Source organism: Pezoporus occidentalis, unplaced genomic scaffold (genome assembly GCF_034315485.1).
Source record: "Pezoporus occidentalis ecotype Australia unplaced genomic scaffold, CSIRO_AGI_Poc_V1 ctg1389, whole genome shotgun sequence".
Taxonomy (NCBI): Eukaryota; Metazoa; Chordata; class Aves; order Psittaciformes; family Psittacidae; genus Pezoporus; species Pezoporus occidentalis.
This window is the reverse complement of record NW_026913197.1, coordinates 1-14,195: the sequence shown is the minus strand read 5'-3', so window position 1 is coordinate 14,195 and position 14,195 is coordinate 1. Positions and strand designations below refer to the sequence as shown.

The 14,195-nt window shown below is 59.6% G+C and overlaps 1 protein-coding gene across 1 annotated transcript; it reads left to right on the top strand.

Annotated features, from left to right (window-relative positions):
- Positions 1–2,212: 2,212 nt before the first annotated feature.
- On the top strand, positions 2,213–14,057 carry SENP3 (SUMO specific peptidase 3; the record flags this gene model as incomplete). Its single annotated transcript, XM_062609507.1, has 9 exons — positions 2,213–2,283; positions 2,371–2,455; positions 3,560–3,671; positions 6,564–6,711; positions 8,528–8,575; positions 9,590–9,667; positions 11,156–11,293; positions 12,858–12,941; positions 13,982–14,057. Coding segments are annotated over 9 exons (840 nt in total), but the record flags the coding sequence as incomplete, so codon positions are not given.
- Between the last annotated feature and the right edge of the window lie 138 nt (positions 14,058–14,195).

Sequence of the window (14,195 nt, the reverse complement as noted above, 5' to 3'; positions counted from 1 at the left end):
TGACCCCCTTTGTGCCCCCCCCCTGTTAGGGTCCCATTGACCCCCTTTGTGCCCCCCCCCCATGTTAGGGTCCCATTGACCCCCTTTGTGCCCCCCCCCATGTTAGGGTCCCATTGACCCCCTTTGTGCCCCCCCCCCCATGTTAGGGTCCCATTGACCCCCTTTGTGCCCCCCCCATGTTAGGGTCCCATTGATTTGTGCCCCCCATGTCCCCCATTGACCCCCTTTGTGCCCCCCCCATGTTAGGGTCCCATTGACCCCCTTTGTGCCCCCCCCCATGTTCGGGTCCCATTGACCCCCTTTGTGCCCCCCCCATGTTAGGGTCCCATTGACCCCCTTTGTGCCCCCCCCATGTTAGGGTCCCATTGACCCCCTTTAGGGTCCCATTGACCCCCTTTGTGCCCCCCCCATGTTAGGGTCCCATTGACCCCCTTTGTGCCCCCCCCATGTTAGGGTCCCATTGACCCCCTTTGTGCCCCCCATGTTAGGGTCCCATTGACCCCCCCCCCCATTGGGTCCCATTGCCCCCTTTGTGCCCCCCCATGTGCCCCCCCCATGTTAGGGTCCCATTGACCCCCTTTGTGCCCCCCATGTTAGGGTCCCATTGACCCCCTTTGTGCCCCCCCATTTGTGCCCCCCCCATGTTAGGGTCCCATTGACCCCCTTTGTGCCCCCCCATGTTAGGGTCCCATTGACCCCCTTTGTGCCCCCCCCCATGTTCAGGGTCCCATTGACCCCCTTTGTGCCCCCCCCCCATGTTAGGGTCCCATTGACCCCCTTTGTGCCCCCCCCATGTTAGGGTCCCTTTGACCCCCTTTGTGCCCCCCCCTTGTTTGGGTCCCTTTGACCCCCTTTGTGCCCCCCCATGTTTGGGTCCCATTGACCCCCTTTGTGCCCCCCCCCCCATGTTAGGTTCCCATTGACCCCCTTTGTGCCCCCCCCATGTTAGGGTCCCATTGACCCCCTTTGTGCCCCCCCCCCATGTTAGGGTCCCATTGACCCCCTTTGTGCCCCCCCCCCATGTTAGGGTCCCATTGACCCCCTTTGTGCCCCCCCCATGTTAGGGTCCCATTGACCCCCTTTGTGCCCCCCCCATGTCCCATTGACCCCCTTTGTGCCCCCCCATTTTTGGGTCCCATTGACCCCCTTTGTGCCCCCCCCCCCATATTGGGCTCCCATTGACCCCCTTTGTGCCCCCCCCATGTTAGGGTCCCATTGACCCCCTTTGTGCCCCCCCCCCATGTTAGGGTCCCATTGACCCCCTTTGTGCCCCCCCCATGTTAGGGTCCCATTGACCCCCTTTGTGCCCCCCCATGTTTGTGCCCCCCCCAGGGTCCCATTGACCCCCTTTGGGCCCCCCCCATTTTTGGGTCCCATTGACCCCCTTTGTGCCCCCCCATGTTAGGGTCCCATTGACCCCCTTTGTGCCCCCCCCCCCATGTTAGGGTCCCATTGACCCCCTTTGCCCCCCCCATGTTAGGGTCCCATGCCCCCCCCCCATGTTAGGGTCCCATTGACCCCCTTTGTGCCCCCCATGTTAGGGTCCCATTGACCCCCTTTGTGCCCCCCCCCCATGTCCCCATTGACCCCCTTTGTGCCCCCCCATGTTAGGGTCCCATTGACCCCCTTTGTGCCCCCCCCCATGTTAGGGTCCCATTGACCCCCTTTGTGCCCCCCCCATGTTAGGGTCCCATTGACCCCCTTTGTGCCCCCCCCCATGTTAGGGTCCCATTGACCCCCTTTGTGCCCCCCCCATGTTAGGCTCCCATTGACCCCCTTTGTGCCCCCCCCCCCATGTTAGGGTCCCATTGACCCCCTTTGTGCCCCCCCCATGTTAGGGTCCCATTGACCCCCTTTGTGCCCCCCCCATGTTAGGGTCCCATTGACCCCCTTTGTGCCCCCCCCATGTTAGGGTCCCATTGACCCCCTTTGTGCCCCCCCCCCCATGTTGGGCTCCCATTGACCCCCTTTGTGCCCCCCCCATATTGGGGTCCCATTGACCCCCTTTGTGCCCCCCCCATATTGGGCTCCCATTGACCCCCTTTGTGCCCCCCCCATGTCCCATTGACCCCCTTTGTGCTTTGGGTCCCATTGACCCCCTTTGTGCCCCCCCCCGTGTTAGGGTCCCATTGACCCCCTTTGTGCCCCCCCCCCCATATTGGGGTCCCATTGACCCCCTTTGGGTCCCATTGACCCCCTTTGTGCCCCCCAGGTCCCCTCCCCAATGGCTTGGGCCCCCCCACCCCCCCGGAAGCCGCCATCGTCATCAGCAACGTCTGCAGCGTGGGGGGGCTGGGCGGGGGGGGGGAGGAGGAGGAGGAGGAGGGGGAGGGGGAGGAGGAGGAGGAGCCCCTCCCCCCCCCGCCCCTCCCCCCGGAGCCCCCCAGGGCCCGCGGGGGGGGAGGGGGACCCCAGAGCAGCCCCTTGCGGGAGGAGCACGTGACCTGCGTCCAGAGTGAGTGGGGGGGGGGAGGGGGGGGGGTTGGGGTCATTTTGGGGGGGATTTGGGGTCATTTGGGGGGGGGTTGGGGTCATTTTGGGGGGGATTTTAGGGGTTTTTGGGGCTCTTTGGGGGGTGTTTTGGGGTATAATGGGGGATATATGGGGTATAAAGGGGGGGTTGGGTATATGGGGGGGTTTTGGGGTCATTTTGGGGGGGGTGGGGTCATTTTAGGGGGGTTTTGGGGCTCTTTGGGGGGTATTTTGGGGTATAAGGGGGGATATATGGGGTATAAAGGGGGGGTTGGGTATATGGGGGGGTTTTGGGGTCATTTTGGGGGTGTTGGGGTCATTTTAGGGGGGGTTGGGGCTCTTTGGGGGGGATTTTGGGGTATAATGGGGGATATATGGGGTATAAAGGGTTTTGGGTCAGTTTTGAGCTGTTTTGGGGCCGTTCTGGAGCAGTTTTGGGCCGTTTTGGGTCAGTTTGGGGCCGTTTCGGGGCCGTTTGGGGCCGTTTGGGGTCGGTTTGGGGCCGTTTCGGGTCGGTTTGGGGCCGTTTTGGGTCGGTTTGGGGCCGTTTTGGGTCAGTTTTGGGCCGTTTTGGGTCGGTTTGGGGCCGTTTTGGGTCAGTTTGGGGCCGTTTGGGGCCGTTTCGGGGCCGTTTTGGGTCAGTTTTGGGCCGTTTCGGGTCGGTTTGGGGTCGATTTGGGGCCGTTTTGGGTCAGTTTGGGGCCGTTTGGGGCGGTTTGGGGCCGTTTTGGGTCAGTTTTGGGCTGTTTTGAGCCGTTTTGGGTCGGTTTGGGGCCGTTTCGGGTCGGTTTGGGGCCGTTTTGAGCCGTTTTGGGTCAGTTTTGGGCTGTTTTGAGCCGTTTTGGGTTGGTTTGGGGCCGTTTCGGGGCCGTTTTGGGTTGGTTTGGAGCCGTTTGGGGTCGGTTTGGGGCCGTTTGGGGTCAGTTTTGGGCCGGTTTGGGGCCGTTTGGGGTCGGTTTTGGGCTCTTTCGGGGCCGTTTGGGGCCGTTTTGGGTCAGTTTCGGGGCCGTTTGGGGCCGTTTGGGGCCGTTTTGGGGCCGGTGCGGAGCAGGACCCGAGCGGGCGCGCGCTCCGCGGTGCTTCCCAGGCATCCTGGACGAGTTCCTGCAGGCCTACGGCAGCCTCATCCCGGTGAGCGCCGAGGAGGTGGTCCAGAAGCTGGAGGACATCTTCCAGCAGGAGTTCAGCACCCCCCAGAGGTGCGCGGGGGGGATAAAGGGGGTCTAAGGGGGGGAAATGGGGGCTAAAGGGGGTCTAAGGGGGGGAAATGGGGGCTAAAGGGGGTCTAAGGGGGGTCTAAGGGGGGTCTAAGGGGGGTAAAGGGGGTAAATGGGGTCTAAAGGGGGTCTAAGGGGGGAAATGGGGTCTAAAGGGGGTCTAAAGGGGGGTAAATGGGGTCTAAAGGGGGTAAATGGGGTCTAAAGGGGGTCTAAAGGGGGGTAAATGGGGGCTAAAGGGGGGTAAAGGGGTCTAAAGGGGGTAAATGGGGTCTAAATGGAGTCTAAAGGGGGTAAATGGGGGTCTAAAGGGGGGTAAATGGGGGCTAAAGGGGGGTAAAGGGGTCTAAAGGGGGTAAATGGGGGATAAATGGAGTCTAAAGGGGGGTAAATGGGGTCTAAAGGGGGTAAATGGGGTCTAAAGGGGGTAAATGGGGGATAAAGGGGGGGCAGTGAGGTCTAAAGGGGGAGCAATGGGGTTTAAAGGGGAGATAATGGGGTTTAAAGGGGGCAATGGGGTCTAAAGGGGGTCTAAAGGGGGTAAATGGGGTCTAAAGGGGGTCTAAAGGGGGGTAAATGGGGGCTAAAGGGGGTAAATGGGGTCTAAAGGGGGCCTAAAGGGGGTAAATGGGGTCTAAATGGAGTCTAAAGGGGGGTAAAGGGGGTCTAAAGGGGGTCTAAAGGGGGGTAAATGGGGGATAAAGGGGGTAAATGGGGTCTAAATGGAGTCTAAGGGGGTAAATGGGGTCTAAAGGGGGGTAAATGGGGTCTAAATGGGTCTAAAGGGGGTAAATGGGGTCTAAAGGGGGTTTAAAAGGGGGGAAATGGGGGATAAAGGGGGTAAATGGGGGTTTAAATGGGTCTAAGGGGGGTAAATGGGGTCTAAAGGGGGTGGAAATGGGGGGTAAAGGGGATAAATGAGGGGTAAAGGGAGCAAATAGGGGATAAGGGGTTAAAGGGGGTCTAAAGGGGGGTGGAAATGGAGGTAAATGGGGGTAAAGGGAGCAAATAGGGGATAAGGGGGGTAAATGGGGTCTAAAGGGGGTCTAAAGGGGGTAAATGGGGTCTAAATGGAGTCTAAAGGGGTAAATGGGGGTCTAAAGGGGGGTAAATGGGGTCTAAAGGGGGGTAAATGGGGGCTAAAGGGGGGTAAAGGGGTCTAAAGGGGGTAAATGGGGTCTAAAGGGGGTCTAAAGAGGGTAAATGTGGGTCTAAAGGGGGTAAATGTGGGTCTAAAGGGGGGTAAAGGGGTCTAAAGGGGGGAAATGGGGTCTAAAGGGGGGGAATGTGGTCTAAAGGGGGGAATAGGGTTTAAGGGGGGTAAAGGGGGTCTAAAGGGGGCTATAAGGGGGTAAATGGGGTTTAAAGGGGGTAAATGGGGTCTAAAGGGATCTAAATGGGGCTAAAGGGGGACAAATGGGTCTTAAAGGGCCTAAATGGGGTCTAAAGGGGGGTAAATGGGGTCTAAAGGGGGTCTAAAGGGGGGTAAATGGGGGATAAAGGGGGGTAAATGGGGTCTAAAGGGGGGAAATGGGGTCTAAAGGGGGCTAAAAGGGGGGGAAATGGGGTTTAAAGGGGGTCTAAAGGGGGTAAATGGGGTCTAAAGGGGGTAAATGGGGTCTAAAGGGGGTAAATGGGGTCTAAAGGGGGTAAATGGGGGATAGAGGGGGGGCAATGAGGTCTAAAGGGGGAGCAATGGGGTCTAAAGGGGAGATAATGGGGTTTAAAGGGGGTAAATGGGGTCTAAGGGGGGTAAATGGGGTCTAAATGGAGTCTAAGGGGGGTAAATGGGGTCTAAAGGGGGGGAAATGGGGTCTAGAGGTGGGGCATTGGGGTCTAAATGGGGGAAAAGGGGTCCAAATGGGGGCAATGGGGTCTAAAGGGGAGATAATGGGGGGTAAATGGGGTCTAAAGAGGGGAAATGGGGTCTAAAGGGGATAAATGGGGTCTAAAGGGGGGTAAATGGGGTCTAAAGGGGGGCAAATGGGGTCTAAAGAGGGGGAATGGGGTCTAAAGGGGAGATAATGGAGTTTAAAGCGGGGGAATGGGGTTTAAAGGGGGTAAATGGGGTCTAAAGGGGGCTAAAAGGGGGGAAATGGGGTTTAAAGGGGGGAAATGGGGTCTAAAGGGGGTTAATGGCGTCCAAAGGGGTTCAATGGGGTCTAAATGGGGGTTAATGGGGTTTAAAGGGGGGCGGTTTTGGCCATTTTTGGGGTGGTTTTGTCCGTTTTGTGGGTGTTTTTGGCTGTTTTTGGCATGTTTTTGGCCGTTTTTTGGGAGGTTTTGGCCGTTTTTGTCCGTTTTGGGGGTGTTTTTGGCCGTTTTGGGGGTGTTTTTGGCCGTTTTTGGCCGTTTTTCTTGAGGTTTTGGCCGTTTTTGCCCGTTTTGTGGTGGCTGTTTTTGGCGTGTTTTTGGCCGTTTTTGGGGTGTTTTTGGCCGTTTTTGGTGTGTTTTTGGCCGTTTTTGGCCGTTTTTGGCTGGTTTTGGGGTGTTTTTGGCCGTTTTTGGATGTTTTTGGGGTGTTTTTGGCCATTTTTGGGGTGTTTTTGGCTGTTTTTGGCGTGTTTTGGCCGTTTTTGGCGTGTTTTTGGCTGTTTTTGGTGTGTTTTGGGCCGTTTTTGAGGTGTTTTTGCCCGTTTTGTGGTGTTTTCGGCCGTTTTTGGTGTGTTTTTGGCCGTTTTTGGCTGTTTTTGGGGTGTTTTTGGCCGTTTTTGGCTGTTTTTGGTGTGTTTTGGGCCGTTTTTGGCGTGTTTTTGCCCATTTTGTGGTGTTTTTGGCCGTTTTTGGCCGTTTTGTGGTGTTTTTGCCCGTTTTGTGGTGTTTTTGCCCGTTTTTGGTGCGTTTTTGGGTGTGTGAGTGGTGCCGTACCCCCAGGCGATGCTCGGTGCAGCAGCTCCTGCAGTCCTACCAGCGCCTGCCCGGCACGGCGCTGCTCCGCGGCTTCCGCGTGAGCTACAAGCGCCACGTGCTCACCATGGACGACCTCCAGACCCTCTATGGGCCCAACTGGCTCAACGACCAGGTCCTATGGGGCGCTATGGGGCGGGGAAACACCTATGGGGCCCTATGGGTGGGGGAAACACCTATGGGGCTCTATGGGGGACACACACACCTATGGGGCCCTATGGGGGGGGGGAAACACCTATGGGGCCCTATGGGGGGGGACACACACACCTATAGGACCCTATGGGGGGGGGAAACACCTATGGGGCCCTATGGGGGACACACACACCTATAGGGCCCTATGGGGCGGGGGGACACCTTTAGCTCCCTATGGTTGGGGGAAGCACCTATAGGGCTCTATGGGGGACACACGCACCTATAGGGCCCTATGGGGGGGGGAAACACCTATAGGGCTCTATGGGGGGGACACACACATCTATGGGGCCCTATGGGGGGGGGAAACACCTATGGGGCCCTATGGGGGACACACACACACCTATAGGGCCCTATGGGGGGGAAACACCTATAGGGCTCTATGGGGGACACACACACACCTTTAGGGCCCTATGGGGGGGGAAACACCTATAGGGCAATATGGGGGACACACGCACCTATAGGGCCCTATGGGGGGGGGAAACACCTATGGGGCCCTATGGGGGACACACACACCTATAGGGCCCTATGGGGCGGGGGGACACCTTTAGCTCCCTATGGTTGGGGGAAGCACCTATAGGGCTCTATGGGGGACACACGCACCTATAGGGCCCTATGGGGGGGGGAAACACCTATAGGGCTCTATGGGGGGGACACACACATCTATGGGGCCCTATGGGGGGGGGAAACACCTATGGGGCCCTATGGGGGACACACACACACCTATAGGGCCCTATGGGGGGGAAACACCTGTAGGGCTCTATGGGGTGGGGGCACACACCTTTAGCGCCCTATGGTGGGGGGAAGCACCTATAGGGCCCTATGGGGGGGGGGAAACACCTATAGGGCTCTATGGGGGACACACGCACCTATAGGGCCCTATGGGGGGGGGAAACACCTATGGGGGGGGACACACGCCTATAGGGCCCTATGTGGGGGGGAAACACCTATGGGGCCCTATCGGGTGGGGGGACACACCTATAGGGCCCTATGGGGCGGGGAGACACCTTTAGCTCCCTATGGTGGGGGGAAGCACCTATAGGGCCCTATGGGGGGGGGAAACACCTATAGGGCCCTATGGGGGGGGGAAACACCTATAGGGTTCTATGCGTTGGGGACACACACCTATAGGGCTCTATGGGGCTGGGGGACACACCTATAGGGCCCTATGGGGGGGGACACACACACCTATAGGGCCCTATTGGGGGGGGGAAACACCTATAGGGCTCTATGGGGTGGGGGGACATGCCTTTAGGGCCCTATGGGGGGGGGAAACACCTATGGGGCCCTATGGGGGGGGAAACACCTATAGGGCTCTATGGGGTGGGGAAACACCTATAGGGCTCTATGGGGCTGGGGGACACACCTATAGGGCCCTATGGGGACACACACACACACCAATAGGGCCCTATGGGGGGGGGGAAACACCTATAGGGCTCTATGGGGCGGGGGGACACACCTATGGGGCCCTATGGGGGGGGACACACACAGCTTGAGGGTGGACCCTGTAGAGGTTTGGTGGAGGGGGCCCTATAGGGGTTGGTGGGGGGACTCTATAGGGGCCTGGGGGGGGCACTTTATAGGGGTTTGGGGAGGTTCTGTAGGGGTTTTGGGGGGCCCTATAGGGGTTGGAGGGGGTCACTTTAGGGGTTTGGGGGTGCCCTATAGGGTTTGGGGGTTTCCTATAGGGTTTGGGGGGGCGGTCACGTGATGCTGAGCCCCACTGTCTTTGCCCCCCCCAGGTCATGAACATGTATGGGGACCTGGTGATGGACGCGGTACCCGACAAGGTGAGGGGGTTGTGGGGTGCGGGAGGGGTTGGGGGGGGCATGCACCCCATAACCCCCCCATAGCACCTCTATAGCCCCCCATAACCCTCCTATAGCCCCCCATAACCCTCCTATAGCCCCCCATAGCACCCCTATAGCCCCCCATAACCCTCCTATAGCCCCCCATAACCCTCCTATAGCCCCCTCATAGCACCCCTATAGCCTCCCATAACCCCCCTATAGCCCCCCATAACCCTCCTATAGCCCCCCTATAGCCTCCCATAACCCTCCTATAGCCCCCCATAACCCTCCTATAGCCCCCTCATAGCACCCCTATAGCCCCCCATAACCCTCCTATAGCCCCCCATAGCCCTCCTATAGCCCCCCCATAACCCCCCTATAGCCCCCTCATAACCCCCTCATAGCACCCCCATAGGCCCTCTCATAACCCTCCTATAGCCCCCCCATAACCCCCCTATAGCCCCCTCATAGCACCCCTATAGCACCCCCATAGGCCCTCTCATAACCCCCCATAGACCCCCTATAGCACCCCTATAGCACTCCTATAACCCCCCTATAGCAACCCCATAGCCCCCGTATAACCCCCCATAGACCCCCATAAGCCCCCCATAGACCCCCATAATCCCCCAATAGCCCCCTATAACCACCCCATAGACCTCCATAGCCCCCTATAACCCCCCATAGCCCCCCATAACCCCCCAATTGCCTCCCCATAACCCCCCCATAACCCCCCTATAACCCCCCAGACCCCCCCATAGCCCCCCATAAGCCCCCCATAGCCCCCCATAACCCCCCCATAGCCCCCCATAGAGCCCCATAGCCCCCCATAAACCCCCTATAGACCCCCATAGCCCCCCATAACCCCCCTATAGACCCCCATAGCCCCCCATAATGCCCCCATAGCCCCCTATAACCCCCCAGACCCCCAATAGCACCCCCATAGCCCCCCATAACCCCCCAATAGCCCCCCATAGCCCCCCATAGCCCCCCCTAACCCCCCGTTTCCCCCCCCAGGTCCACTTCTTCAATAGCTTCTTCTATGACAAACTGCGGACGCGGGGCTACGAGGGGGTGCAGCGCTGGACCAAGAACGTGAGGGGCGGGGCCTAAGGGGGCGGGGCCTAAGGGGGCGGGGCCTAAATGGGGCGGGGTAAAACGGGGGCGGTCCTAAAGGGGCGGAGTCAGAGCGTGGGAGGGGGTGAATGGGGATGAATGGAGGAGCGTGGCCTCTGAGGATGGGGAGGAGTCAATGAATGGGCGGGGCTAGAAGGGGGCGTGGCTTGTGGTAAGGGTGGGCCTATCCTAGGGGCTGTAGGAAGGGTGTGTCCAATGGCCCAAGGGGGCGTGGCCGATGGCCCAAGGGGGCGTGGCCGATGGCCAGAAGGGGGTGTGTCCAATGGCCCAAGGGGGTGTGTCCAACGGCCCAAGGGGGCGTGGCCGATGGCCAGAAGGGGGTGTGTCCAATGGCCCAAGGGGGCGTGTCCAATGGGCAAATGGGGCGTGTTCAATGGGCAAAGGGGGCGTGTCCAACGGCCAAGGGGGCGTGTCCAATGGCCCAAGGGGGCGTGGCCGATGGCCCGAAGGGGGCGTGTCCAATGTCCTCCAGAGGGGGCGTGCCCAATGGGCAAAGGGGCGTGTCCAATGGTCGGAGGGGGGCGTGTCCAATGCCCTCAAGGGGGGCGTGTCCAATGGGCCAAGGGGGACGTGGCCGATGGTCCCAATGGGTGTGTCCAATGTGCGAAGGGGGCGTGTCCAATGACCTGAGGGGGGCGTGTCCAATGACCTGAAGGGGGCGTGTCCAATGGCCCGAAGGGGGCGTGTCCAATGCCTCAAGGGGGTGTGTCCAATGTCCCCAAAGGGGCGTGTCCAACGGCCATGGGGGCGTGTCTAATGTCCCCAAGGGGGCGTGTCCAACGGAACAAGGGGGCGTGGCCGATGGTCCCAATGGGCGTGTCCAATGTGTGAAGGGGGCGTGTCCAATGGTCCGAAGAGGCGTGTCCAATGGGCAAAGGGGGCGTGTCCGATGCCCCCCAAGGGGGCGTGTCCAACGGCCAAGGGGGCGTGTCCAATGGTCCAAGGGGGCGTGACCGATGGTCCCAATGGGCGTGTCCAATGGCCAAAGGGGGCGTGTCCAATGGCCGAAGGGGGCGTGGTTGATGGTCGAAGGGGGCGTGTCCAATTGGCAAAGGGGGCGTGTCCAACGGCCCGAAGGGGGCGTGTCCAATGGCCCGAAGGGGGCGCGTCCAACGGAACAAGGGGGCGTGTCCAATGGTCCAAGGGGGCGTGGCCGATGGTCCCAATGGGCATGTCCAGCGGTCGGAGGGGGCGTGTCTGATGCCTCAAAGGGGCGTGTCCAATGGCCAAAGGGGGCGTGTCCAATGACCTGAGGGGGGGGTGTCCAATGGTCCGAAGGGGCGTGTCTAATGGGCAAAGGGGGCGTGGCCGATGGTCCCAATGGGCGTGTCCAGTGGTCCAAGGGGGCGTGTCCAATGCCCTAAAGGGGCGTGTCCAATGGCCCAAAGGGGGCGTGTCCAATGGGCAAAGGGGGCGTGTCCAAGCCGTAGCCCCGCCCCGTTGCAGGTGGACATCTTCGGCAAGGAGCTGCTGCTCATCCCCATCCACCTCGAGGTGCACTGGTCCCTCGTGGCCGTGGACGTCACCCGCCGCCGCATCACCTACTTCGACTCCCAGCGCACCCTCAACCGGCGCTGCCCCAAGGTGGGGGGCAAGGGGGTTCTATAGGGGGAAACGGGGGTTCTGTGGGGGGAAACGGGGGTTCTGTGGGGAGAAAGGGGGCATCTATGGGGGAAAGGGGGCTTCTATAGGGGGAAAGGGGGGGGAAGGGGGCTTCTATGGGGGAAAGGGGGCTTCTATAGGGGGAAAGGGGGCTTCTATAGGGGGAAAGGGGGGGGAAGGGGGCTTCTATGGGGGAAAAGGGGGGGGAAGGGGGCATCTATAGGGGGAAAGGGGGCTTCTATGGGGGGAATGGGGGCTTCTATGGGGGGAAAGGGGGCTTCTGTGGGGTAAATGGGGCTTCTAGGGGGGGGAAGGGGGGGAAGGGGGCTTCTATGGGGGGAAAGGGGGTTTCTATGGGGGGAATGGGGGCTTCTGTGGGGGGAAAGGGGGTTTCTATGGGGGGAAGGGGGCTTCTATGGGGGGAAAGGGGGTTTCTATGGGGGGAATGGGGGCTTCTGTGGGGGGAAAGGGGGTTTCTATGGGGGGAAGGGGGCTTCTATGGGGGGAAAGGGGGCTTCTATGGGGGGAATGGGGGCTTCTGTGGGGGGAATGGGGGGGGAATGGGGGCTTCTATGGGGGGAAGGGAGCTTCTGTGGGGGGAAAGGGGGCTTCTATGGGGAAAATGGGGGGGAAAGGGGACATCTATGAGGGAACGGGGGCTTCTATAGGGGGAAAGGGGGCTTCTGTGGGGTAAATGGGGCTTCTGTGGGGGGAATGGGGGGAGAAAGGGGGCTTCTGTAGGGGGGAAAGAGGGCTTCTATCGGGGTAAATGGGTCTTTTATAGGGGGAAAGGGGGGTTTTATAGGGGGAAGGGGGGGAAGGGGGCTTCTATAGGGGGTAAATGGGGCTTTTATAGGGGGAAAGGGGGGGTAAATGGGGCTTTTATAGGGGTAAAGGGGGGAAAGGGGGCTTCTATGGGGATAAATGGGGCTTTTATAGGGGGAAAGGGGGCTTTTTATAGGGGGAAAGGGGGCTTCTATGGGGAAAGGGGGGGAAAGGGGGCTTCTATGGGGAAAGGGGGGGGAAGGGGGCTTCTATAGGTTGAAGGGGTGGAAGGGGCCTTTTATAGGGGTAAAGAGCGTAAATAGGGCTTCTGTAGGGGTAAAGAGGGCTTTTATAGGGGGTAAAGGGGGGGAAAGGGGGCTTTTATAGGGGGGAAAGGGGATAAAGGAGGGGTAAAGGGGCTTTAGGTTCCTTTTATAGGGGGTAAATGGGGGTTTATAGGGATAGAGGGGGGTAAAGGAGGGGTAAAGGGGGCTTTAGGTTCCTTTTATAGGGGGTAAATGGGGGTTTATAGGGGTAGAGGGGGGTAAAGGAGGGGTAAAGGGGGCTTTAGGTTCCTTTTATAGGGGGTAAATGGGGGTTTATAGGGATAGAGGGGGTAAAGGGGGCTTTGGGGTCATTATGGGGGTAAAGGGGGGGGTTATTGGGGTCTTTATAGGGGGTAAAGGGGGGCATGGCGTAAAAGCCATGGTGTACGTGAAAGGGGGCGTGGCCTGGCCCTAAGGGGGCGTGGCCTCCCCTCCTGACTCCGCCCCCCCCGCAGCACATCTGCCGGTACCTGCAGGCCGAGGCCGACAAGAAGGAGCGCCCCGACTTCCGGGAGGGCTGGCGGGGGGCCTTCAAGATGGTGGGTGCCCCCCCACACATTGGGGACCCCCTGTTCCTATGGGTGACCCCCATGTTCCTATGGGGGACCCCCCTGTTCCTATGGGGATCCCCCTTTTCCTATGGGGATCCCCCTTTTCCTATGGGGGATCTTCCTTTTCCTATGGGGACCCCACTGTTCCTATGGGGATCCCCCTTTTCCTATGCGTGACCCCCCTGTTCCTATGGGGATCCCCCTGTTCCTATGGGGATCCCCCTGTTCCTATGGGGATCTCCCTTTTCCTATGGGGACCCCCCTGTTCCTATGGGGACCCCCATGTTCCTATGGGGATCTCCCTTTTCCTATGCGTGACCCCCCTGTTCCTATGGGGGACCCCTCTTTCCCTATGGGTGACCTCCATGTTCCTATGGGGAACCCCTCTTTTCCTATGGGGGATCCCCCTTTTCCTATGGGGAACCCTCATGTTCCTATGTATGACCCCCCTGTTCCTATGGGGGACCCCCATTTTCCTATGTAAACCCCCCATGTTCCTATGGGGAACCCTCATGTTCCTATGTATGACCCCCCTGTTCCTATGGGTGACCCCCGTTTTCCTATGTAGACCCCCCATGTTCCTATGGGGGACCCCCCTTTTCCTATGGGGGATCTCCCTTTTCCTATGGGGGATCTCCCTTTTCCTATGGGGATCTCCCTTTTCCTATGGGGACCTCCATGTTCCTATGGGGAACCCCCATGTTCCTATGGGTGACCCCCATTTTCCTATGCAGACCCCCCATGTTCCTATGGGTGACCCCCCTTTTCTTATGGGGACCCCCCTTTTCCTATAGGGGCCCCCCTGTTCCTATGGTGACCCCCTTTTCCTATAGGAGCCCCCCGTTTCCTATAGGAGCCCCCGTTTTCCTATAGGGGCCCCCCTTTTCCTATGGGGGACCTCTCTGTTCCTATAGGGACCCCCATTTTCCTATGCAGACCCCCCATGTTCCTATGGGGACCCCCTTTTCCTATGGGGACCCCCTTTTCCTATGTGTGACCCCCATTTCTCCCCCCCCCCCGCCCCATAGAATGTGGCCCGGCAGAACAACGACAGCGACTGTGGGGCCTTCGTGCTGCAGGTGAAGGGGGCGGGGCTTGGAGGGGGCGGGGCTTGGAGGGGGCGGGGCTTGGGGGGGGGAGAATGGGGGGCACTTGTGGGCTCATAGGGGCACACATGGGGTCATATGATGTCATAGGGGCATATATGGGGGTCACATGGGGGGGCAGAGAGGGCATACATGA